The sequence below is a fragment of the Barbus barbus genome, assembly GCF_936440315.1.
Source record: "Barbus barbus genome assembly, chromosome: 47".
NCBI classification, from domain to species: Eukaryota; Metazoa; Chordata; class Actinopteri; order Cypriniformes; family Cyprinidae; genus Barbus; species Barbus barbus.
In genome coordinates, this window is record NC_136725.1 from 7,107,603 (window position 1) to 7,134,852 (window position 27,250).

General features: G+C 38.7%; 1 protein-coding gene across 1 annotated transcript in view; it reads left to right on the forward strand.

Annotated features, from left to right (window-relative positions):
• The window catches only part of LOC306865832 (protein unc-13 homolog B-like), a gene marked incomplete at both ends in the record, with an annotated part of 80,822 nt that overhangs the window by 13,299 nt on the left and 40,273 nt on the right, over positions 1-27,250 (forward strand). Inside the window, 6 exons of the mRNA XM_079410660.1 lie at positions 3,460-3,559; positions 10,055-10,172; positions 10,353-10,476; positions 13,757-13,830; positions 15,419-15,476; positions 16,212-16,425. Coding sequence (XP_079266786.1) covers positions 3,460-3,559; positions 10,055-10,172; positions 10,353-10,476; positions 13,757-13,830; positions 15,419-15,476; positions 16,212-16,425 — 688 coding nt within the window. The remainder of the gene's footprint in view (positions 1-3,459; positions 3,560-10,054; positions 10,173-10,352; positions 10,477-13,756; positions 13,831-15,418; positions 15,477-16,211; positions 16,426-27,250) is intronic.

Consider the following 27,250-nt stretch of genomic DNA (forward strand, 5'->3'; position numbering starts at 1 on the left):
ATCCATCCCATACCTCATACATGATTCATCAGGGATCAGAAACGGAAATGTCAGCTCTCGATTGTACGCTACCTTTGACTAATTTATCGGAAAACTCAACTAGAGTCAATAATGAATGATGACATGTGGTGCAGTCATCAAGAAACCGTATGTTCCCATGAAACATTAAGGTTTAAAGTTTTACTTAAAGTAGGATATTCAGAGTTTTGTTTGTTCACTTCGTAGCAAGTTAACTAGAGATCCATGTTACTTTTGGACATACAGAAATTTTAGTCTAATTTGTTTTTTTTTATATAATATCAGGTATTTCAGAATAAGCCTGTCACTAAAAGGCACATAAAAACAAAAATGTTTTTCATGTCAGTCAGAGCCTCAGTAGGTGGTTATTGGCCAGAATAAGCTTAAATCTGTACCAGACTTTGTCCTAATAGTCAAATGTCTGGGTGCGTGAGACTAATATGATTAAATTCACACTTTACGGTTTCATTCACCTGGTAACTTTTTCATCTGTAGCTTTTCCCCACCTCCGTCTCTCCTACGCTACCTGACATAATGAATAATCAGGAGAGGAGCTGAATCCGTAATTGGCATCTGAATGTAAAGTGACTCATTGCTAATCCGGCCGGGTGTGATGCCTTTTAAAGTCATAGTTTTGTCTCTCGAGACGCTCGTTGCTTGATTGATTAGTTCCTGTCAACCCCAACCTCCACCTGGCTAGAGTCACAGCAGAGAATGGATTTCAGTGGCAGTTCACTGCTTGTATTGGTTGTTTAAATTTGGCTCATTTTTGGCATTTGCGTTGTTGTGCTATATGTAGTAGCCCCAAAAATCTTCAAATACGTCATTTGGAACAGTCGTTCATTTTCATTTGAAACCTAATAAACATCTTTTTCTGAAATATTTTACTTGAGCCACATCACATTTGTTGTGCTAATGCTAATGTACCCTGATATCTTGTTAACAGTTTACTCACCTGTCAATCAATCATTACGCCAAAACAAACTTTGCTTTTATGTTTAGAATTTTTGTATTATGCTCATTTATTTTGAGAAATCAAAAGTGACTATTTTTTACTTTCTTAAATTAAAATTTGCTCACCCTCAGGCCATCCAAGATGTAGATGGGTTTGGATCCTCTGCAGTGAATGGGTGCCGTCAGAATGAGAGTCAAAACAGCTGATAAAAACATCACAATAATCCACAAGTAATCCACACAACTCCAGTCCATCAAATAACGTCTCAGAAAGCATCTTCAAAAGCATTTTTTTTGTCTTTACAAGACGTTAATTATTAGACTGGAGTTGTGGATTGTGTTGTTTTTAATCAGCTGTTTGGACTCTCATTCTGACGGCACCCATTCACTGCAGAGGATAACTGAATGGACTAATGCATAATAAGATTAGTAACATGTATTAAGTATAGAGGGTCGTTTAGATTTCCTGTTGACTTTAATACTAAAGCAGGACAAGCACCTGCTTGCTCTAGTGTTTCTCTTATCTTTGTGAATGGCCACTGTGTCTTATTTGAACTGGTTTGTGTTGATTTTAGTTGTCGTGAAGAGGCCTGATTCTTTTTGTCTCTGTGGAAACATTTTAAAACGAGGAAACAAACACTGCAATGAAGTTTATCAAATCTGTTTTAACAGCTGACGGCCCTTCCACTCTTCTCATGAGCAGGACATTCAGCAGCTTTAATAAAGTCACAAGTTATGACAATTTTCCTGGATTTCTCATATTTAGAAAATGTTATGGACTTCATTAAGGAAATTGTACATTTTCACCCTTTTCCAGATAAACTCAGCACGTCAATATAGCTGATGTCGTCATCATGTAATGTTTCTCTTGCTCTGGATCTTTATAGTGGCCTGTGACAGTAATAGTGTCAGATATCTGAATGTTTATATGCCTGTTAATGCAAGAGTGCTGGTTTGCACTGGGTGGGAGGAGGGCAGTGAGCGGCACTGCTGGCAGACCGTATCATCGGGCACATGTTGGCCCCCCCCCCCATCACTGGCAAACAGGAAATTAAGTGATGATTATGTCACCGTCTCAGTATTCCTTCTGCGGTCGACACTAGTGCGTATGTGTGTTTACGTGTTTGCATACACGTTTGTATGCATGCTTATGAAGGGCCGTCCTTATGAATTTGACTTGAAAAATATTCCACTGACATGAAACTCATTTATTTTTGGAATACATTCAAATGCAATTCGCATATACAGTCACCTGAATGCAACATTTCTGTTTTTCATTTCTGATCTAAAATTCATTTTGATATTTTTTTGGTGGGCAGAGAGTCAAAAATGTCAGGGTGGTAGTGGTACAACTGTCCTGATATCAAGAAAAATTCAAACTCCTGAAAAGAATGAAACTATTAAAAGGAAAACCTTTGTAGTTTTACATTCTTTGATCATTATTTCTATGTTATTTGATTATTACTTGTTATTCATATTTGAAACAAAAATTGTCTGCCAAATCAAAGTCATGTGGTGCAGCCAATATGCAGAAGTATGAAGTAAAACAAACATTAATGAGCCATGGTACTAATGATAACCCCAAATTATAAAACTACCCAAGCAAAATGAAACTGGATTTTAATAAGAGAGCGCTAAATAATGGTTAGAATCTGTATAGACAATAGTGGTACATTCTTGTCTTGTGGTCTAAATTTTATGTATGGCATAAATTCATAAAGATCTGATGCTAAACTGATGCTTTTTCCCTCTGTTGAGGATCTCATGTGAGATTATTGAGGTCAGGGCTCTGTGGGGGAGGGGAATCACACTAATCTTTACTCTCACTCAGAACTACAGCATTATTGCTCAGGCTTTATTTAGTCACAGTCCTGCCACATGTCCTCTGGGATTCCCAGGCAAACTTGACCAACCAGCATGCACACTTTTTTTCTTTTTTGTGGTCAGTACTGTTACTTTAGAAGTGTGCTTCCAGTAATTACCATAAACTACACTAGGTTATTGTGGTTGTTTGGCTAGGAATTGCTATGCAGTTGCTAATGTGTTCTGAGTTGTTTTTAGTTTGTTGCTATTTGATTACTAGCATGTTCTGGTGATTTCTAGCAAGGGATATCAGAACATTTGAAGTTACATGATCTGAGGTTTTGTGTCATTTATGTATGTAGTACAACTCTGAAGGATGAAGTATAGTTGAAAAACATCATGAAATGGCTTGAAAAGCATCATCGTCTTTCCTATGTTGAAGTTGGGGTGGGATATGGAGCCCTGCACATGACATGCAGAAAAAAAATACTAATTAATTAAACAAATAAATGCATAACTTGAACTAGGGACTATAGATCATAGCTGATAGGCTAAACATGGACTGTCACACAACAATTCAGATTTCATTGTGGTCTTAAAATACTTAGGGTTCCAGTCCAATCCAATTAAGTTGTTTTAATTAAAAAAACCTGCATATAAACATGTCTTCTGCTTTATTTTTAGATAAATTCAACGCCTATGTGACACTAAAAGTGCAAAATGTGAAGAGCACCACCATCACTGTGAGGGGAGACCAGCCATGCTGGGAGCAGGACTTCATGTTGTAAGTTCTTCTATCACAACTCGCCACTGTAACACCACTTCCCAGACAGCAATCTATTATCGCTAATGTACTGGTCAAGAGGGTAGAGATCTGGATGTCTTTCTGCAGTGAGAGAAATCTTACCTGGCAACCACACAAACTCTCTGCTGTAAAGCTTTTGTTGGTAAACTAATGAGTCTCTCAGCCACCAAGATAACAACCCCGATAATCAGGCTGTTAGTGTTATGCTCCACATCTAGATCCAGTTGGTTTCTTAAAGGTGAAACGTGTATTTTCTGTGTTCAAATACTTTTTTATGATTAACATGTTGGCATTTCCCAGCAATTACCTCAGAGGAGACCTTACCTGTTTGTTCCATAACAATGAGGAAAAAGTCTGGAGAAAAAAGGGTGAATAGGATACGGATACACATGCAGGTCAGATTACCAGATATCAGACACTTTCAGATAGAGCTGTCACAATTCCTCCATTCAGTTCCAGTTCTCGATTGTGTCGAGTATCCGGAAAAATACAGGAAGTGGCGCATTCCATGGATGAGAATCCATAAAACTCATTGTTAGACGGCTGCATGATATATTAAAAGGGGTCATGAGCGGCCTCAGTTTTTTATTTTGTACTGCTCTCTGAGGTCCACTTATGTTATCAAGATTTTTACATAAAAAAAAAAATAATAATTTAGAATAGTGGTTGAACGGATCATAATTGATCCGTGATCCGTATGGACCAAGCCCCACGGTTCGGCAGGTATCGAAGAAGTACTTGGCTTTAAATGGAAAGCAACATAAACTTTAAATATTTTTATTTTCTCGCTGATCCAAAAAACTATCCGAATTGTGGGTCAAAAACTGCAATGTGAACCGTGAGATTTGTGATCCGTTGAACCACTAATTTTGAAGTAATAGGCTAACAGTTGTGTATATTTAACAAGCTATGTTCTTCACAAATGGCTGCTGTGATTTAGGTTAAACATGCATAAATACTCCTATCAAACGATCTGTTTAACAGACAAAGCAATAGTGGCTACATAATAAAAACAGTTCGCAGTGTGACATTACTGTCAGATCCAATATAGTCGACACAGCATCTTATTTTAGTTTCAATCTTTCTGAAAATCCTGTGTTGAATTGTGGCTTGTTTGTAAACGAATCCATGGTAAAATGTAGTGAACAAAAGACAATGTTCTTCCTGATGCAGTCTGGGACTTCATTAAAAATAAAGTTAATCCACTCTTTCCTAATGTTGTGATCAGAAAGAAGGCAATGCAAACCTTTTTTTTCACAACTTGGCACTGCACAGCATCTTGTTGTCTTCAGAGCATCTTTATCGTTTGGTTTCTGCGTATACCTGCGCGTTTGCCTCTCTCGTAAACACTACATGTGTGAATCAGTGGCCCGACACGACAAATCCCCGACAGTAAAGTAATGCCTCGTTCTATTTATGACCTACTGACACAAAGTACAAATGATTTTCAACAGTCGGTTTGTCACGTCCAGTGTAGACAGACTTTAGCTGTTGTTGCGCTTGGTATAGACACTGTGTCTATTTTTATTACCAGAAAAAATTCATTATAATTATCCGATTACTCGATTAATCATCACAATAATTGACCGATTACTTGATTATCAAAATAATCGTTAGTGACAGCCCTACTTTCAGATTTAGCACCATGTTTGAAACTGACCTTGTTTGGTCACTTTTACTTTGTGCCAAGTTTCAGTGAATATTGCGTGACACTGTACATGTGGCCTTGGTTTTGTTGGTTTCAATATTTGATATAAATGCATATAATTAAAAAAATTGCATAAAAACAACTTGCAATTCTACATTTTAAGACAAAATTAGTATATAACAGACTTATGGCTATCACCCAGAGAACATGCCATGTTTCCAGACCGGTGTCTTTGCTCCAGGAAATGAAACTAGCTCGGTTTTATATTTATATCCGTTTATTTAGATTCCTGCCTTGTCCTCATATTACATCCATGCGTTTGGTCTCAGGTGTTGGATGTGTGTCTTTGTTTGCGTAGTCACTGGGATGTGGCTGTTTATAGTTTCTCAGCTTTTCTCGACTGTTGTTTCACACCTGTGAAACAGTGTGGACTGTTTCTTGGACTGTTAAACATTATATGCTTTTGTACTTGTTGTAACGTAATACTAAATGCATCACCCTCCAGCCCAAGACTGGTTGCCCACTGAAGCTAAGCAGGGTTGAGTCTGGTCAGTACCTGGATGGGAGACCTCCTGGGAAAACTAGGTTGCTGCTGGAAGAGGTGTTAGTGAGGCCAGCAGGGGGTGCTCACCCTGTGTGGGTCCTAACGCCTCAGTATAGTGACAGGGACACACTATACTGTCAAAAAGCACCGTCCTTCAGATGAGACTTTAAACTGAGGTCCTGACTCTCTGTGGTCATTAAAAATCCCAGGATGTCTTTCGAAAAGAGTAGAGGTGTGACCTCGGCATCCTGGCCAAATTTCCCCATTGGTCTCTGACCATCATGGCCTCCCAAGGCCTCATCCCCATACACTGATCACTTTGGTTCCTCTCCACCAGTAAGCTGGTGTGTGGTGGGTGTTCTGGCGCACTATGGCTGCCGTCGCATCATCCAGGTGGATGCTGCACACCGGTGGTGGACGAGGAGACAACCCCCCCCCCCCCCCCCCCACAATGTAGAGCGCTTTGAGTGCTTAGAAAAGCAGAAAAGCACTATATAAATGTAATGAATTATAAATATTAGTAAATTCATTACTCTAGATTAGTGGTACTCAACCAAATTGACATGTTAAAAAATGTTTTTTTCCTCAATTACGTCTATGTACTTGATGAAATGTGGAAGGCAGGATCTTTTACTGTTTTTATGACTAAATGAATAACTTCCATAAATTTTATGAGCCATTAAATGTCATTCAATCAACAAAAGTGATACAATACTGACTATAGGTCATTGAAAATAAATTAAAGCATTTATTGTTTGTGTAGTTCTGGTTTCCACGGTAACAGTGACTCATTTGATTGCTTGATTTTGCTTCAGAATTATGGTTACTGTAGTTCTTCACCAGAAATTTACTGTAATAGTGTAGTAAACAAAATGCTGAAATTGTGCTGTATAAACTGTGGTACAATTTTGTCCTAAGCCTAATGAATTTAAGGCTTGGATAGTAATGTACTCTCATTCCCATTGATGACTTCATGCTTTCTTGTCCTAATGGAACTTCAGAAAGCCAGATGCCATCATTATTGAACAGAGCCCTTCAATCTAGTCAGGCTTTGTGTGTCTTTGCTCTCAGAGGAGCATTTGAAAGCAGCATTGAGGTTAATTAAATAATGTTTGATCCTTCTGGGACTAACAAAGGCCACCAGAGGGGATTGACTATGAGTAGAGATTATGTATTGATTATATATTATGTGATGCTTTCTTGCCTGAATAAATTCTTAGTGTTACTAGAGTCATTTTTTGCATCACATACAGTCCATCTCAAAGCCATACTGTAATTAATTTGTCATACACCATTCAAAAGTTTGAGTCAGTAAGATTTGTTTGAAAGAAGTCTCCTGTGTTCCAAAGGCTATATTTATTTGATGAAAAATATAGTAATATTGTGAAATATTGTTACAATTCAAAATGTTTTCTATTTGAATATATATTAAAATGTAATTTATTCCTGTGAATGCAAAAGAATGCAAAAATTATATTTCAGGTTATTTATGCTGAAAAAGTGTTTTATAAACAATGCGTTTTGATTCGGTCTCATTAAATTATAACAATACTTCATCTTGATATCTTGCACTAGCTAGAAGGCTAAACGGAATGCTAACTTAAAACCGAAAAAGGCTGGTTTATCATCTACCAGGTGAAAAATGCAAATCTTATCACTTTAAATGTATTAGCAAACTATTCCTAGACCAGCCACATGAATTGAAGTCTTTCATATCCATAAAATGTGAAATGATTTGAATAACTGCCTAAATCAAATAAAAGCAATATTACTAGTGTTTGAGAGCACATTAACTCAAGACTGGCTAGACATTACAGTATCTAATTTCCCAGTGTTGCCTTACAAAATAGCCTATAGCTGAACCATATTCATGTGTTGCCTACATTTCCATTGAACAAATTCAGTCCATTAAGGTTAAGCCGGTGAAACCTGCACACTTTCGTCTGTTTGCCCTCTATCTGAGCCTGTTTGACTATCTTAAATAATTATGATATAACCGTATTGCCAGCGGGATTACGGCTGTTTATATAGCTCCTCATTGGTTTGTTTGATCAAAGGGCAAAGTTATTGTATCATTCAGACGTGTCACGAGTTCAGCTGTTCTGTCTGAACCTCCATACGACCCTGTGGGTGAGTTTGAGACGTCACGTCTCTCCAGACCTGCATTTTTAGCGTGCGTACATGGCGTCAGCAAGCTCTGGCTGTCTCTATAGCAACCTATCAATTAATAATTACTCAGCCTATTGTCGCTTGCCATGTTCTGGAAAACTATCAAAAAAGAGAAATAAGCAAACAAGGTGCTCTCTAGGGGTCTTAAACCATCTCAACCTCACCGCACTTTGGAGACAATTGAAAGCCTAAATGAATAATGAATGGATTTCCAAATGCTCCCCTTTAGGTGCTGCGCTTGTGTGTGCTTTGGTCTTCTCCATTTATACAAAGCAGAGCGGCAGATAAAAGCCACATTTGTCTCATTCAGTTGTAGGAAAGGCTTGCAGATGGTGTGAGGCCGTTGTTATTGGAGCACGCTTTTACCAGCAGCACAAATATTATTTTAATTATTTCACTGTATGTGATTATTCAGAGCAGACTTTAGCATTTGTATAGTGATTTGAACTAATTTATGACTTGTTACACATACCTGATAAGCAAATAAACTGTGTTAAATATCAATTAACGTCATTGCGCTTAGAATATTTGCAGTAAGTGTTTCTCTAAGCTTCTCAAACATATGTAATATTTGATTAAAAATGTTTTGTGCATTTGAGGAGCATGTGATATTTCTTTACTAAGTGATGAGACTTTTACCTGCTCCATTGGTGCCATAAGGACTGCTTAGCATGGAGGCAAAATTCCCCTGAAAGATTACAAATCTAGTTTGCTATGCTTTTTATTGCATGTTTGAGTCAGCTGTATAATGTTTTTCTTAATCTTTTTGTCTGAATAATCATACACTGCACCTGGGATCTTATAAAACACTGTGACGGTGAAGATGAAGCTAATTAGACCCGTTTCAGCTGCTTTTGTCCTTTTCCACTTAGTGGTGTGATGAAGTACCACACAGTCTGTTAAAAATATGGAGATCAAGCACTCAACAAACTGGAGTAGTGGTGCAAGTTTATGGAAGGTCATCTATCAACACATTGTTCAGTTTGTCTTCAACCATATTGGTCTTCAATACACTACTGTTCAAAAGTTTTGTTTTATTTAGTTTTTTTGAAAGAAGACTCTTATGCTCACCAAGGCTGCATTCATTTGATTAAAAATTGACTAAAAACCGTAATATTGTGACTATTTTTACAGTTTTAGTTTGTGGCCATTTTTATGAATAGTAAAGTGTAATATATTCCATTAATGAAAAGCTACTTCTCAATGTTGAAATCAGTTGTGCTGCTTTATATTTTTGTAAAAAACTGACATTTTTTTCAGCATTATTTGATTAACAGAAAAGATCAGCATTTGAAAAGGAAATCTTTTGTAACATTATAAATGTCTTTATTGTCACTTGATTAATTTTGATTAATTTCTGTCAAAAATATCTGACCCCAAACTTTTGAATGGTAGTGTATCACTTAAGCATTTTATTTTATTTTATTTAAAGGGATAGGTCACCCAAAAATGAAAACTGTCATTAATTACTCACTCTCATATCGTTCCAAACCCGTAAGACCTTTCTTCTCTTCCGTGTCAGACCAGAGAGTGCCATGACGCATGTGCTGCGTGTTGTTTACAAGCAGAGAAATGCACACACATTCGTCATGGTACTCTTGTGAACACATGGTGGAGACTGACATGGAAGAGAAGAAATTGCTGAATAAAGTCATTATTTTTGTCTCTTTAAACACAAAAATTTGTTTCATAGCGTAATAAAATTAAGATTGAACCACTGATGTCACATGGACTATTTTTACAATGTCGTTACTACGTTTCTGGGCCTTGAAAGTGATAGTTTCCTTGCTGTCTATGCAGGGTCAGAAAGCTTTCAGATTTCATAAAAAATATCGAAGGTCTTATGGGTTTGGAACGACATGAGTGTGAGTAATTAATGACAGCATTTTCATTTTTGGGTGAACTATCCCTTGAAGGCTGGAAAGGCTCCAATTAGAAGCTCCTTAAAGAAACTATTAGTAAAACTGTTACAGTATGTTCAAAATATATTATGGACATTTTATGATGTACTGAAAATTACAGAAAATGAAACCGTTGCAATTGCCACTAACAAAAAAACGAAGAAAAAAACGACATCTTTTGAAGCATCTTCTGTTGTGTTTGTGACCTTCAGTGAGATCAGCCGGCTGGACCTGGGCCTCATTGTAGAGGTGTGGAACAAAGGTCTCATCTGGGACACCATGTTAGGAACAGCCTGGATCCCACTCAAAAGCATCTGCCATTCAGAGGAGGTCAGGAAGTCATGCACATCTCACAAAATCTTACATCATTCCGTGATTTAAAATAAATTTCTTATGGAATGTTTGTAGTCGTTTAATTTCAGTGAACTTGGTCATCAAGCATGAAGCTGTCCTAAAGATTCCATTATTTCATATGTTTATAATGTAATGAATAACCTTTACCCTGAACAGGAGGGCCCTGGCGAGTGGATATTTCTGGACTCTGAAGTTCTGATGAAGGCAGATGAGATATATGGGACTAAAAACCCAACGCCACATCAGGTCCTGCTGGACACTCGCTTTGAACTGCCCTACGGTGAGACTGACTCTAAAATTTCTTTGTGTAATTTTAAAAAGGTATATCCTTTCATGTTGTTTTTCATTTACACAACCATTGAAATGTTTGGGGTGATTTTAAGATTTTTTTTTAGAATAAATTTTTACATTATCACTTAATCTCTGCAAGGACACATTAAGATGATCAAAATTGACACTAAAGACATTTATAATGTTACAGTAGATTTCAGTTTCATATGAATTTTGTTCTTTTTAACTTAATATTCACCAAAGAATCCTGAAAAAAAAACTGTCATGAATCCACAAAAATATTAAACGGCACAACATTGATAGTAATAATAATTAAAAATGTTTCTTAAGCAGCAAATCAGCATATTAGAATAATTTCTGAAGGATCATGTGACACTGAAGACTGGAGTAATGATGCTGAAATTTCAGCTTTGCCTCACAGGAATAAATTACATTTTACATCAAAATAGAAAACAGTCATTTTAAGTTGTAATAATATTTCACAACTTTACTGTGTTTTTGATCAAATGCAGCCTTTGTGGGGCCTCAAGAGAGCTCTTTAAAAAAACTTTTGAATGATAGTGTTCTTGCTTTCATGTTATTCCAAACTAACTTTCTTAAGAGGAGCACAAAATAAGGAATAAGAAAACAGTCCCCAATCACTGTCTGCATTAGGTGAATGTAAAAGAGCAGCGTGGACATTTTTCAGAACTTCTTATGTCTTCCACATTAAGAATGGCTTGCTGATCTCTTATTTGGAAATGCAGCTGCTTGAGATCAATCCCATCTGTCTCTCTGGTACTTTTGGTTTCCATTGATTTGTTGAATGTCATCAGGGTTGAGTGAATCTCCTTCAGGCAGCTGCTTGCTTTCTAATAAAACAGTTGACATATGAGCATATGCAGTGTTATAATGTTAAAAAGTGACTAATTTTTGTAGATTTTTCCAATTAAATGCTAACAAGTAAAAACAAAGCTTTTTAGACTTGAATGGCACTATTTCCTGATAAATGGCTTTTTCTTTGTAACCTAGTGTGAGAAGGATCCATGTAGCGGAGATATAAAAGGAGGCTTGAGCTTTTTGCTTGCTGGTTGAATTTTCACTTTGATTTGCACCTCTTTGTGTAAAACTTAACAAAAATAATTACATTTTTGCCAGCTGTGTCTCCATTGTGAGTGGAGCTATGGGCTGTAAATAAAGTGTGCGGCAGGTTGTTGGGATGTGAAAGGTTGGACCTTCGTAAGTGGCGTATGTGGCCTGGATACCTGCCATTGATCCCATTCATAAGCCAGACTGTTTTATCCGAGCACTTTGAAGCTACTCTCCTCGTGCAGAATCCCTTGTGCCTTCAAAGGGAGCTGCACACAGTATCTGAGGCTTTGTACACAACTGGACCAAATTCCAATTTGCTTTCAAATTTGGTCCTCGGGACTGACAGTCTGCCATTTTGCAATGAAATCGGATTTGATTGTTCAGATAAGGTAATCATTGAACAAAATATATATATCACACTGGAAAACAATTTTTTTTTAAATTTACTAGCCATTCCTGAGTGAAAAAAAAACAAAATGGCAAGATTTTTAAGTAGAAAGACTGAAATAATTTTCAGTAATTTTGTTTATTTACAACAGTAAATTTAGTTTTATTTATAACTACAAAAAATATGTACTTTTTCTTTTTACAGTGCAGCTGTCATGGCACTGACTATGAAACAAGAGTCTGGTTGTCCAGACTTAATCTGGTTTTAAACTACATATTAATGTGCTTTACTTCTGGTTTGCAAACACATTTCTTTGCTGTTCAGACTACAAACAATGGTTTCAAACTACATATTAAAGGGGGTCATATGATGCTATTTTAAAGATCATTATTTTGTGTATATTTTGACATGCCTTAATGTTCAAAAAACACATTATTTTTCAAATACTGTACATTATTGTAGTTCTTCTATGCCCCGCCTCTCTCAAATGCGTCATTTTCTACAAAGCCCCTCCTTCTAACAAGTGCAGTCTACTCTGATTGGCCAACTGACCCAATGCATTGTGATTGGCCGAACACCACAAGCACTCGTCGGAAATGTAACGCCCCTTACCGTAATCGCGAGCTTAAGTTAATTTTATCAGTTCAATCCCGAGAGGGGAACAGAGCTGCGTGACAGACTCAGGAATGATGCTCGTATGTATTTGCAGTGCACCAGCCGCAATTAAGACAATTTTTGACGGCCTGTACATGCCGCTGTGATGTGACCCTGTTCCCCTCTCACACACACACACGTGTTACGCGCAAAACTCCGCATTTGAACGGATAACAAAACATACTTACAGTCGCTGATTCAGAAGCGCCATATTGTCATAACAAAGTTGGAATTGACCCCTTTTTTTATATAAAAGAAATAACCTTAGTGCATAGCCAGCCTTGTACTCTCCTTGGTTCACGAAACTGTCATCCATAAAATGTGTTGCACAAATTCGAACATTTGGGTTGTGCTGTTGTGTTGTGAACAAATCTTAACCAATGATTCCTAATTGCATCTACTTTGGGAAGGCCAAATAAAGTGCTTTTGCTTTCGCATAGAATCACACAGCGTCTCCCTGCATCAACACTACTGCGGTTACTGAAACCGCAGTAACCGCAGCAAATGCTTTGCTTGAACTTTTGGCCGGCATTATGCAAATATTTCCACATTGTGATGTAGACATGTGGGGGCGTGTTTGCATGAGCTGTTTTAGGGGGCTGTGGATGAGTCTTTGCAACTTTAGGGAACTCATCTATGCACGAACCACTTGTAACACTCCAAAGAGAAAGGAAAACTTGAAATCGCATCATATGTCCGTTTTTTTTTCCCCTATCTGTATGGCTTTTTGTTGAACTGCTGCACAAACTATGTTTGTATATGCTGTATTTTTATTAATGCACAGTTGTCACAAACATGGTTTGTTTGCTAACTAACAAATACAGTAAATATTTTCAGTTTGAACCAAACTACTGTTTTTTTTTTTTTTTTTGCTTTTTTTTTTTTTTTTTCCTTCTCCTAAAAATATTACGTCAAATGGAGCTTCAGTCTGAAAGCACAAAATCCCTTTGTTCCTATACTTGCTTTTAAAGTGAAGTGTCAAGTAATGCTCTGTTTTCTAACTGGCAGACTATTTTTAAGGTCCCTTGGCCAAGTAGCTCATTATACATTTAAAAGGTCTGACTACATAATCATAACGTCTTAGCACATGTAAATGGTCTGCATGCGGCTTTATGTCTTGGACTGCAACACTCATGACTCTCAATGACTTTTGCAGAAATCCCAGAGGATGAGGCTCGTTACTGGACTGGCAAACTGGAACGCATCAATGCTATGGGCGTTCATGATGAGGTAAGACTTGTGCATGTGCAGCTAAACAACAGCATGCCTTCAATATTTCAGTACATGTAGGCTTAGTTACCAAACAAGAGTCCACACTGACTGTCATTGCATATAATTATGAGAAGGGGTTGCATGACAATTTTCTGAATGCATTTACATTGTGTTTGGCTACAGTTGCCGTTGTAATTTGCATCTAAAAAGGAAGTGTAGGCAGTGTTTACCAGAATCACAATGTTGCTTTTTAGCATTGCTCAGCATTATATACTTTACTGTGCGTAATATGAGCATAACTGTAAATTTCAGATTCATTTTGAGAGAATAATTACTTTTTTGATGCCTATTTGGTTTCTTTTGTCTAAAAAGCTGATGTCTTATTTTAAACTAATATCTGTTTCATACAATATCATAGCTGAGATTTTGTTACTATAGTGCTAGTTTTGAGGTAGAAATTTTATATGAATTGAAAAATATTACATCCAATTATCTTATTTTCCTTTTGATAGCTGTTTTTTGAAAAATAAAAATATAAATGAAAATATTGATAGGATTAAAATATTTAAAAAATTTAGTTTAAATGATAGATTTATCATTTTAGTAAAAATATTTATTTCAGATCATTTTAATGTTTATACCACTTTTCTGTTTTAAACACAAATCATTCCTGAGAGCTAAAAGAATAAGTACCCGATGCTGTCATAGGTGTCAGTTATTCAGTAATAGTTTGCAATGTAATAGTATTACATAAATCTAATTTGAGATGGGTTGATATCATTTATATCTCAACCACCATTATAATCACCCCTTTTGTAAGATGCAATAAATTATCTTGCTCATTAACGCTATTCAGTTATTTTTGACACTTATTAATTCTTATATTAAATCATGGCAGGTAGATATGTTGTAGTCTGTGAGTTATAAAAGTAGGTGTGATTTTATATTTTCATTTTTTTCTGTTTCCCTCTTGGTTATTTAATAATTAGTGTCACAGCTTTGGTATGTGGTCAGCATGTGTGTGTTCTGAGCAGTTATTTTTTTTGTTGTGCATTGTTGTGATCGATTAATAAAATACACATATGGGTAGTTGTCTAGGACCTTATATTCTAATCATCATTCAGATTTTTGGTAAATATTTAAAGAGTTTATAAGAAATGCGTCTGTACTTTGACTATATATGAGGTCATAAACTCTTCTTCTTATTCTTCTAATTCTTAAAAGAATTAGCAATATGTTGTTCAAATATTGCTCTACTCCTGCTGGAGGAGTATAACGTCATACCACAGGACCTCAACTTTCAAATATTTCATATCAGCTATTATGTACAGCAGATACACCAGTTTATCCATGTCCAATGTACGTCTTTCACAAAATCAGGCCAAATCAAGGTAGTCCTTAAATTAACCAGTCTCATGACACACGCACACAAACTGAAGTGAGTTTTGCTGTGGATTTGCATGCTATTTAATGGTTATTTTATTTATTGAAATCTGCATGGTTAGTAACAGGTTGTTAGTTGCTTTAATAGTAATTAATTATTAATTGTACATTATTATTTTTTCTTGTTGTCTCTTACCATCTTCTTTTAATCTCCTTATGTCAGTTTCCCTTACAGGATGACGTAGCGGGTCACCCCCTGCCCTGTGCTGCCTCTCAATGCTGTGAGTGACAACATCCCACACTAGGTGGAGCCTCAGCATCATGCCTGATGCTTCACTGTGCTCTCCACTCCTTTAACTTTACATGCTGCTTCTTGTCATCTTTGAGTAGCATAAATGTTAACATCTTTTCACAGCGTATATGTTCACTCAAGCATCAAGCACAAAAAAATTCACATTAGAATTTCAATCATCAGTCTTTGTGAATGACTGTTTTTGCACGTCGTCTTTCACTCTTGATTTTTAATTTCACCAGGCAACTATTTCGGATGGGCTGACAGTCAGAGTATGTAATGTGTATTCAGATTTTATATAGTATACTCTAGATTATTCCCCCCAGCCCCCCCCCCCCCCCCCCCCCCGGACCCTCGAAATGAATATGCTTTCTTATGCTCCCTTATGTTTTGAGATTTTCGTGCACAGACATATTAAAATACAACACAATACAGCATGAATTTTCCCCAAATTTCCTTGAGTTTTGACCTTGTTGAAATGTGTTATTTGTGTACATTGTGAGCTCCTTGTTTTAGTTCTCCTGCACATACTTCCTTGTACTTGTTTATATTATGTGGATAATTTGTTGCAAAGAGACACATTTGGCTTCACTTAGATGATCAACGAGAATTGGCTTTTACATTTTTCAAGTAATCTTTTATTTACATTAACATATTGCATATATAAAAACAAGGACAGATTGGCATTTTATGTATTTCTCACCTGTAATGTTTCCCTGTCTAGCTTTGGATGACCTGGACAGTGCGGTGGATGATAGAGACAGTGACTACAGGAGTGAGACGAGCAGTAGTTTACCTCCACGCTACCACACTACAGCCCAGCCCAACTCTTCACTTCACCAGTATCCCATGGGGCCACGCTTTCAGCAGCACATGGATTCCTGTGCTGACTCTTTGCATAGCTTTGAATTTGACTATAGGGATCACCATGCAAGCAGGTACATTCAGTTCCATTAAGTACTCTGTGCATCCATATAATAGTACTATGCATTCTTTGTGTACAACTGCGCCAGTTTTAAAACACTTTTAGCTCTGAGTGTAATGTTTCTGAGATGGTAATTCCCATAACTCCACTGTGAAATAGCAATTTATATATATGGTTGCAGATTGTCCTTTGTTATGCTGAACTTTAAACTTGCAATTTGAGGATGGATTTCTAGTCTTTTAGACTTGGGATTTGTGTAAGAGAAAGAAACTGAAATGTGGTATTCTGAGATTGTGGTTAATCAGAGTCTCTTTTGTGGCCCAGTCCAGCTAATCCGGATAATTATTTTGCATCAGATCCCTTTTAGAAATACCGAGATTGTATTTCTTGTGATCATTAAGTTATGGTTGAAATTATATTTGTGTGTAATTTATGTATTTTCCCACCAGCTGTATGCATAATTTTGGGGGGGTGATTTTAAAAATCTATTTGTTAGCGAGGTGAAAAGCATTTAATGGTTTGGTAAAGACTGTAATTTTCACTTCACATTTCTGGTAATGGGCTTACATTTTTTTAGTTTCATTTCACAACTTTAGTGCATCACTATTATCGTGTTCTTGCTCTCAGCAGCTTTTATCTCTTGTGTTGAAATACATATTTTTTTCTCTTTCTTTCCCCCTCCTCTTTATCCTCTTCCATCCTTTTTAATCTCTGCTAGAATTCCTAATCATTGGGGTAGAGTTAGGATTGTCCCAGTAGATTCAGGCATGGGTGAGGAGGATTGGGAGGTCAAATACAAACTACAGGGTAAAAGTACCCTGGGTGAGTTCCTTGATAGAGAAGAACAGGCATGGATTGAGGAACATGACAGAATAAATGATCTTGTTCATATTGAAAAGGCTTGCCATGATCCCATAGTCAACCAGTTGTCTCCAATCAAAAACAAAAATGCACCATTAAATGCCGCTTACCCAGAAGGCTATGCTACTATTGACCGAAGGCGAAGGAAAAAAATCCGGGACCCAGGAGGGGTGGAGCATATTGGAGCAGAACATTTCCCACCCGATCTTGCATTTCTCCGTCAAAAACGAAGCGAGCTTGTGTTACGCCAAGTGAAAGAAATGGAAGAGGCTGATGAAAACATGATGCCATGCCTGAAACCATACAAAAATGGCTTACTCTACAAAACAAGAATGTGGGCCAAAAATAAGCTAGAAAACACACTGGAGAACTATGTTGCATATCAAGAAGAAGCAGCTAGACAGAGGGAAGATGTAGGCGTTGAATCTGAGGGCTCAGATGAGCTACAGTATTCCATTGGCTCTGAGGAGGAGTTGGAGGAAATTACCTCTTTAGCTAAGGCGCTCAGGGCTGAGGAGAGGAAAAATTATAGCCACTATGGATATTTCTCAACATATGGTAACCAAACTGAGAGGCTTCAATGTTATCGAGATAAGAAGAGTGGAAAGGGAAAAATTGGTGGATGGGCTCCAGAGGTCATGCTGTCTCCTGTTGAGGAACCTAGTGATGAATATGTTGATCCTATAGATGAGCTGCAGTGCCTGGTTGAAACTGTATCAGAATATCTAGCTGAAAAAGAAGAGGAGATAAGTAAATATGGATCTTTACCCAAGTCTAACAAATCAAGGCTGTCATCTCAGGGTAGTGCAAAAACAGAATCTGTTGGAGATGAGCAAGGTATCTCACCTAAGGAAGTGAAAGATAAACCCATAGATTCCAAAGAAAGGAATTCAAGTGGTGCTTCTGACCATGGAGTGGCAGGGATGAAGAATGCCATGAGTTCATTATTTAGCTCTTTAACAGATAAAGTTGTATTAAGCTCAAAACAAATGGACTCCAAGTCTGTTGGACAATCAGAGAATTCAAGTAATGTTCCTGATAGTTCTGGTATATCAAAATTGTTTACCTTCATGCCAAAGTCTGCAAGTCCCACACCAGTAGCTGTGGTATCCCCTACTCAGGATCCTCAGTGTGATAGGAAGTTTTCAATGCCATCTATTTTGCCTTTCCAGCCATCTGATGCCAAGTTGCAAAGAGGGGACCACTCAACTCAACAAACCACAAATGAGCCCAACAAATACAGTGTTGTCACAGCTCACAATGAGATATCGTCTTCTATTAATTCAGTGTTGGGAAAGGGGAAAACTTTCACTGGAGATAGTGTTGTGAATGGAACAGCCAAACGTTTTTCTTTTGATTCGGGGAAAATGCAGCCAGGTGATCAGTCCAGAGTTTTGAATTGCAATACAAAACTCAGTACAATGCCAGATGCATGTAAAGTCGCTGATGGTGAAACACCTAAAGCTTTTAAAAATATCTCCAATGAGTTAAATGGTGAGAAGACACACACTGAGCCTATAACACAAAAAGCTGCTGAAGAGTCAGGATTTTTCAGTCCTTTTAAGAAATCTCTCAGTTCATTATTCTCACCTTTACCTCCAGTGCCTCCTCAGACTCAAACACAGACAGTTTTTCCTGTTTTCAGATCAGCAGAAGACATTAGGGTAGAAAAACTTTCAGACCAGTCCTCCCTTACAAAACAACCTTTTGTCTCTTCTGACAATGTGTCTGTCCCACAACCTCCAAAAGCAGAAGGAGGGCTGTTTTCTGGATTGTTTAAGTTTGCATCTGGTGAGGATTCAAGTACATCCAAAAGTATGCCACAAAACTCATTTAAGACAGATCAAACTCTTCCTTCCCCAAACAAAATCACAGGTGTAATTCCATCTTCAGTTCATGACGATGCAAAATCAACAACACAGAACCATAAAGAACCTGAGGCAACTGCTAAGGGGAACACAGAAACAGGCTGGATTTCCAGTCTTTTTAAAATGGCACCAACTGAAGACCTGCAGCCTGTTACTCCACATGCCCAAAGGCCTAATATTCAGAACTCTCCACTTCCTCCAGGGTCAAATCAAAATGTACCTAGGATGCAACATCAGAATCCATCTCTGGCTAAAGAACAAGTGCAATTTAGGCACCAACATCCTGGTCCAGCTGAAGTCCCTCATAATACAGAGCAAAAAGCATCTCAACATGAACGTCAGGGCCTGTTCTCTGGTTTGTTTAAATCAGCTGCATCTGATGATACATCAGATGCCCAAGCATCTACTAATCAACCACATCAAGGAGGCTTACTCTCAGGAATCATGAAATTGGCTTCTACAGGTGATATGACCACAGGTACTCAACTTAATCAGTCACAACAAAGGAGTCAGTCTGCTCAAATAATACATCAACAAACCCAACCACACACCCAACAAAGTGCATCTAATCCTCTTTTCTCAGGCCCATTAAATGTTTCCTGCACAGAAAATAGACCCCCTCAACAAAAAGACTTTCAGCAACCGTCAGCATTTGCAAGTGCACCACCTCAACAGGGAAGTATTTTATCTGGCCTTTTCAGATTTGCCTCCACTGACAAGGTTTCAGACACTGAGACAAAGATCTCCCAGGAGCAATACAAATCATCTAGTGCAAGTGCCTGCCAAGATCCAGTACAGCATAATGCTGAGGGACAGAGTTGCAACCTCCTTCAGCAGTCCAGAGTACAAATTAATCAATCAGACCAACATGAGAAAGGCATATTAGATGGCCCTAGACAAAGTGTAGCCCATCAAGGACCTTCTCAACAAGATGGCTTTCTGTCTGGGCTTTTCAAGTTTGCCTCCTCAGATGTTTCTGTCTCTCAATCAACACAACAAATACAGGCATCTAGCAATCAGTCCACTCCGTTTCAGCCAAAAACAAATGTGATGGGACAAAGCCAACCATCTGAGGGACAAAGCCAACCATCTCAAGAACAAAAACCCCAGTCAGGTGGTCTCTTCTCTGCCTTTCTCAAAATATCCTCCACTGAGTCACAGGAACTAAATATACCGCCCGTGACACAGGAAATTAAGGAACATTCTTGTTTGCAGCAGTCAGCTGTGACAAAACAAAGTTCTCCTGTAGCAAGGCAAGATACTTCCTCTCAGTCAGGAATTTTGTCTGGTCTTTTCAATAAACTCACATCCTCATTTGAAGATGTATCTCCAAACAACCAGAATTCATCTCAACAGAAACAGGAGCAGCAACACATACCAACAGAGATTTCCACTCATCAAGGTCAATCAAATAGAATGCTACCTCAAATATCTTCTCAGAATCAACAGTCACTACAAAACCAAAAGCCCTCTACTCAAGAAGGTTTCTTATCCGGAATATTAACCAGGAATACAACAGAGATTTCCCCTGCCAAACCAGAGAATGTGGTTATGGAAGGATCACATCTGAAGTTGAATTCTTTAGGACTTCAGAGACACAAGATATCTGACTCAAATAATGTGCCAAACATCTGTGACACAGAGAGCCTTGATTTGAGGACTTCAACAAGTTATGCTCGGTCACAACAGAATCATGCTGCATATACATCTAATAGCACCAGTAATTTACCCCTCTTATATAGCTCACAAAACTTTTTGCTCTCAAGCCAAATAAGAAACCTGTCATATAGCACTGAAAATCTTAGTAGCCTCCCTCTTGGTTACCCATCTCGAGCAGTGATGTCACAGGAATATTTAAGGCAGAGTTATCCATCCTTACATAGTATATCTGATCAATATGCCTACCCACAAGTCTCTTCTTCATATGCATTGGGACTTAGTCCCAATGATGAACACTCATGGATCCAAGAATCTATATTGTGGCAACAGCTGAATGATCAGTCATTAGGCTGCTATCCTGATGGACATGGAAGCATAGCTAGTGATCAAATCCACAAATCTTCTCAGTGTCTGAATAAGATAGACATGGATTTTAATCAACAATATTGTCCTACTCAGCCATGGATGAGTTTGCACACTCACCAAGGAGAGAGCAATGGTCAACCAGAGTATTCTAAAGATATTCGCCATAGTTCTATGAGACCGAGTTTGTGGAATAGCCATAACAGCTTGGATGTTATTAGTAGTCAAGAATTTGAGGGTGTACTGAATTTGAGCGTGAAGAATGATGCTAAATTACGAAAATGGCACTCGTTTAGTGCAGATAGTTGTTACGGTCTGAACAGTATTTCATATCATGAGGGATATTATGAGGAAACACCTCCACATCTGTCTTACTCGGCTAATGGACAGTATATATATCAAGGCACATCAGAAATTTGCAGTCAACCTGGGAATAATGGAAGCTATATTAATGTAGCTACATCTCCCAATCCTTGGAATTACTCTTCAACAAGCAACATTGATATGGAGGAACATGTGCATCTTGAGGAGTCAGAGTGGTATCAGCAATGGCTTTCACTTTTGGACCAAGGGATGTGGTGGCCAGCAGATGATGGAAATTGTGGATATTTTGTCTACACTGATTATGAGTACATTTATGCTCTACTGACAGATGTGTCTGGACAGTATGTCTATGCATGTGCTCCAGACCAAGTTTGGGGAAATACAGGGGACTTCTATCCTAATGCCTGGCTGTATAATGAGATGGTTAAAGTTTGTGGTTTTAAGATTCCTCTCTACAATGAAGATGAACTCCTTTGGATTCCAGGTCAAGACCAAAGTGAAGCGGAACTTCTGACCGCACCACTTGACTTGTCGGCAGCCTATAGAAAAGGTAACCAAATCATGAATCTTAACCTAGAACGTTTCTCTCGGATGTTTGAGGATTCTATTCTTAATCAAAGACAGCAAGCTCTAGATTTTTCCACTTATCAATTTAACAAGGTTAAGATGGATGCAAAACAACAGCTCCAAAACAATTGTGGGTACTGGAATCCTTCTCAGGAAGCTGTTGACCTCTCATATCATGGTGCCAACCACAACAGTGCAAATCTCAATAGCAGAGGAATAAAAGAACTGCTATCCCAGAAGGTTTCCATTTCATTTGGTGCTACCCCAACCACAAATTCACCTACCACGGGTGTCTACAGCTGCTATCAGCCTCAACAGAGGCGACGTTCATCCACTGGAGTGCAAGTGAAGCATATAGATGATGTTTCAGAAGAGGAGTGGAGAAAGAGAGTACAGCCTGGAGAGGAGCAGCCCAATCGACCCATTAAGAAAATATCCTCTTTTCTATCCTCAATTGTTGGCAAAAGTTCAGATTCAGAATCAACCAAAAATATAACTGTCTCAAGGTCGCCTAATGCCAAAGATGTTCCATACACAGGACAAAGTCAAAGCAAATTTACTAAAGCCTCTGAAATTGGTATTGGTGATCAGCAAGCCAAAAACATGATTTCAACAAGTTTTCATAGTCTTAAATCAAAGATCATAAAGCATGACTCCTGTGCAACAACTCAGTCAGAGAGCACAAATCACTTGGCATCAAAACCAATTTCAACAACATCTGGTGTTTCAGTATCATCTCTAACACAGTCACTAGCTTCCACAACTCCTCAAGGTGCATCCACTTTAAGCTCATCTCAGAAACCCCAACTAGCTAGACAAGCCACAATGGCACAACAGTTCTCTGTTCCTTTAACATCTGTAGGTTCTACTACTACAACTTCAAGAGACTGCTCAAGTGTAATCTCCAAATCGGCCTCTCTGGAAGTTTCTCAGCCAGTAGATACACATGGTGGAAAGCCATCTGAACAGTCTGGTGGGTTTGTAACCCTTTTCAAGACTGCAGTGGGGATAGAAGAGGTAAAGTCAGATCCCTCTAAATCTATTCAGTCAGTATCTAGACAACCAGGGAAAAATGGATCTGCATCTGCTGGCAGAAAAGATTCAACAACAAATCAAGACAAAACTGGAAAGTCTAGCCTTTTAGGGTCAATAGGTGATATTTTTAACATAGAAAGTCCTTCACCACCAAAGACAAATTTGCAACATTCTCCCTCACACCTGCAGTCAACTAATGTACTAAATGATGTGAACAAAGACTGTTGCCAAACAAAAACAATGCCTAAAGGTATTCAGAAGCAACAAACAGTAAGTGCCTCTGGACAAGATGGTCAGTCGGAATTACCTAGTGTATCACAGTCATTTCAGGGAAAGAGTGTCTCAGCATCTCAGATATTTTCGCCTGATGCTAACAAGGTACCAATGACAGGGAGATCTCAAACTATGCCACCAACTGGGGAGACAAAACCAGAAGCCCCCTCCAAGCAATCTGGTGGCTTGTTTGGTTTCTCTGTTGGGGATATGTTCTCTGGGGCCACAGCCTCTAAAGAGGAAGGCAAAGGGCTGCTGTCCATATTTGGTGGTTCCAGTCAACAACAAGCTCCATCTCAAACTGGATCTGCCTCTCCTCAAGAAAAAATGGATGGTGCATCTGCAAAAGAGCCACTAGGCAAAAACATCCTGACTTTGTTTGGAGGTTCCAACATTCAACAGACTTCACCACCATCTGGATCCTCAAGTCAAACGCACACATTAGGATCTGCTCCTCCCAAAGAGACTCAAGGTCTGAATTTATTTTCTGTGTTCAGTGGCACTAGTACACAGAAGTCTTCAACACAACCTGATTCTTGTAATCAAAAACAAACACCAGGCACTGTCCCTCCAAAGGAAACATCAGCCATGGGTTTACTCTCCATGATAAGTGGTTCTGGCACTCAGCAGACTTCACCTGGATCTGGAGCTGATCCACCAAAAGATACACCAGTAACAGGATTGCTATCTATGTTCAGTAGCCCTAATCAACATCAGACATCACAACCACGCTCTTCCACACAGCCTGCACCCCAAGGGCCTGGGCAACATAAAGAGCCCCTGGGTAAAAGTTTATTTTCTATGTTTGGTGGTTCAGGGCAACAACCGTCACAGCAGGCAGGATCAATGTTTGGTGGCATATTAGGTGGATCTTCAAGCTCTACTGAGAGTCCAGCAAAAGGTTTATTCTCTATGTTTGGAGCACAAAGCCCACAACCACCAACTACCAGAGTTCCAGTCACTGTCCCTACTAATGAGCAGACAGTTAAACATACTACTTTGTTGGATGGGTCTAACTCCCAACAAACTCCACCACAATCTGTCTCTTCTGCAAAAGGAGCAATCCTTGCAAAGGAACCACCTAAAGACAGTCCAGCAAAGGGTTTATTTTTGGACTCTGTTATAGCCAGTCACCCAACAGCATTACAGGAAGGCTTGACTCCTAAATCTGTTGTCCCATCAAATGAGCTATCAGTAAATAAAATACCCTCCTTGTCTAGTGCACCTAGCCCTCAGGAATCCCCACAACAACCAGATTCAGTGTCAACTTCTATTTCCCTTGATAGTAAAGAGCCAAAGGAGCCACAAGGTAAAGAGTTGAACACTGAACAAATTCCACAGTCAGGTTCTTCTCAACCCTCCTCACTTCTTAGTGGATTGCTATCAAATGAAACCCCTGGTAAAAGTTTTTTGGCAAACCTCACTGGGGCTATAATTCAGCCAAGTGAGACACCAGTTACACCAAGCTGTGATCCAACTGTATCGGCACCAAAAGTCCCACAAGAAGTATTGACAACTGTTGATGGTAGATTGGCATCTCCTGAATCTAGCAAGTCACTGGCACATCAGAAGGATTCTTCTGCTCAGGGTTTTGTACCACCAAAAGAGGGAGCAACCTCAGGCTTGTTGTCAATGTTTTCTGGGTCAGGTTCTCAAAATGCTCCTTCTCAAACTGGGTCTATACTTGGCGGTATTTTCCCTGGTGCCTCAGGATCAAAGGAAATTCCTGGCAAGAAACTGTTTTCTATGTTTTCTGGACCAAGTTCACAGCCCAGTGCAGGTAATGCAGGGCCTAAACTTGAGAGTAACAGTCCAGGGGCATCTACCTTCACTGAGTTACCAGGAAAAGGTTTATTTACTGTGTTTGGTGGATCAAGTCCACAACAGGCCACTTCTCAGTCGTCTTCTCTATTAGGAGGTCTTCTATCTGGAGTTGCTTCTAAAGATGCTCCTGGAAAAGGTCTTCTTTCCATGTTCGGTGAGCCTAATTCAACACCTTCACCTAGTCAAACAGGACCAACATCCAATCCATCTGAAACTGAGGGGCTGTTGAAGGTTGCATCATTATTCTCTCGAGGGGATGCCACTGAGGATAATAAATCAAAAACGATGGGCTTTAGCCTGTCAAATTTGGGCTTCATGGAGGAAAAGAAATCCGGACCACAGAATGATGATTCCAAGCATTCTATTCCCTTGGCCAATCAACAAAAAACAGCAGCCTCCATGCCTCCAGTCTCTGCTGATATTGCTGACAAAAGCTCAGATCATTTTGTTGAGACAGTTGCTGCTGAGGGGATTAAGCTAGATGTTACCATAAATAATTCTAGTTTGCATGGAGATGCTTTATCAAAGGAAGTTGATTCTAACTCAGAGCAGAGTACAAAAACAGAAATCCAGATTACAGATCACCAACCTGAGCCTATGAAACGGACTGATTCAACAGAGCCCAATGCCTCTGGCTCTGAGGGACTTCAACATCATGAACAACAGAAATCTGTCATAGACTCATCAGCTGAAGCAGTCAGTGGGTTTATGTCTAAACTTTTTACTGGTGCCAGTTCAGCAACAAATTCATCAGGAGGTCTCTTCTCACAAATAACCACAGAAAAAAACTCACTCTTTGGCCTTCCAAGTAGCTTGCCCACGGAATCTATAAAAAATGATCTTTTCGGTATGTTTAAATCACCAGAAGCACCCAAAGCAGCTGACATAGCAGCATTTGTTACCTCTACTCCTCAGTCTCTTCAGTCAGTCCAAGATCAGAATGCACATAATAATTCACTGTCATCTTCTGGGGATGTTGCATTGTCCGGAGACAAACATGAAAAAGATCAATTAGAAACCCTTTTACCCATTAAAGAAATGCCTGCTAATGATACTTTAAGTAATTCCACAGTTGCAAGTGCCAGCTGCCATCCAGGTGAAACGATTGTTAAGGAGCCTTCTGATGGTGAAGTAATACATGAGAAAACCATTGTCATTGTTTCTGAACCTGAAGCAAAGGATACCGATAAACCAATATCTGCAATAGACAGTAGTTCAAAAGTGGCTCAAAATCCTCCATCATCAGAAACTTCTCAGTCTTTATTTGGCATGCCAAGTTTAACAGCACCCAAGTTGGGTTTCATGGCTGGAGCTGCAGATGCTGGGAAGTCTTTTGGATCTTTCTTTTCTTCACCACCCTCAATACCAAACACAGAAAGTGGCAAGCTTCTTTCTGGGCTTAAGTCATTTTCAGCAGGGCTGTTTCAAGAGGAGAAGTCAAAAGAAGAAACATCTGCATCTTTGTTTGGAACAAAATTGGGTTTTCCATGGCAGAAAGAAACTCCAGAACCTCCTAAGCAACAAAAACCTCCAGTTGTTACAACCCAACCTAAAGCTCAAAAGAGTGAAGTTCACATTGAGAATAGTACAGCTGCTGAAACAGGGCATGACAATTTTATGTTAAAGGAAGAAAATGGTGAAATCACACACCCTGTTGATGTTAAACAAGAAATTGTTGCAAATTCTGAAGTCCAAAAGAAAGAATTTGTTGTCCCAGAAAATGACACCGATAAACCTCAACTCAGTTTATCCACTCCTGATCCTCCTCTTCAAAAAGAATTGGAAATCCATATCCAGTCCCCACCCTCTACAGATGACTCGTCAGGATTACAGCAGGAAAAGAAGGACCTTTTGATTCCAAAAAGGCTAGTAGTAGCATAATAAATGGTTTTATAAACCATTTATGTTGCACTGAGTTTACATGCACAGGCATTATTCTATAAAAAAAATAAAAATAAAATAAGAAAAATATATAGTTTATGTTGTTCATCTATCAATTTCTGGGCTTTGGTCTCTGCGGTGAAATAATTATTAGAATAGGACTTCTAGTAGTGGTCATGCAAA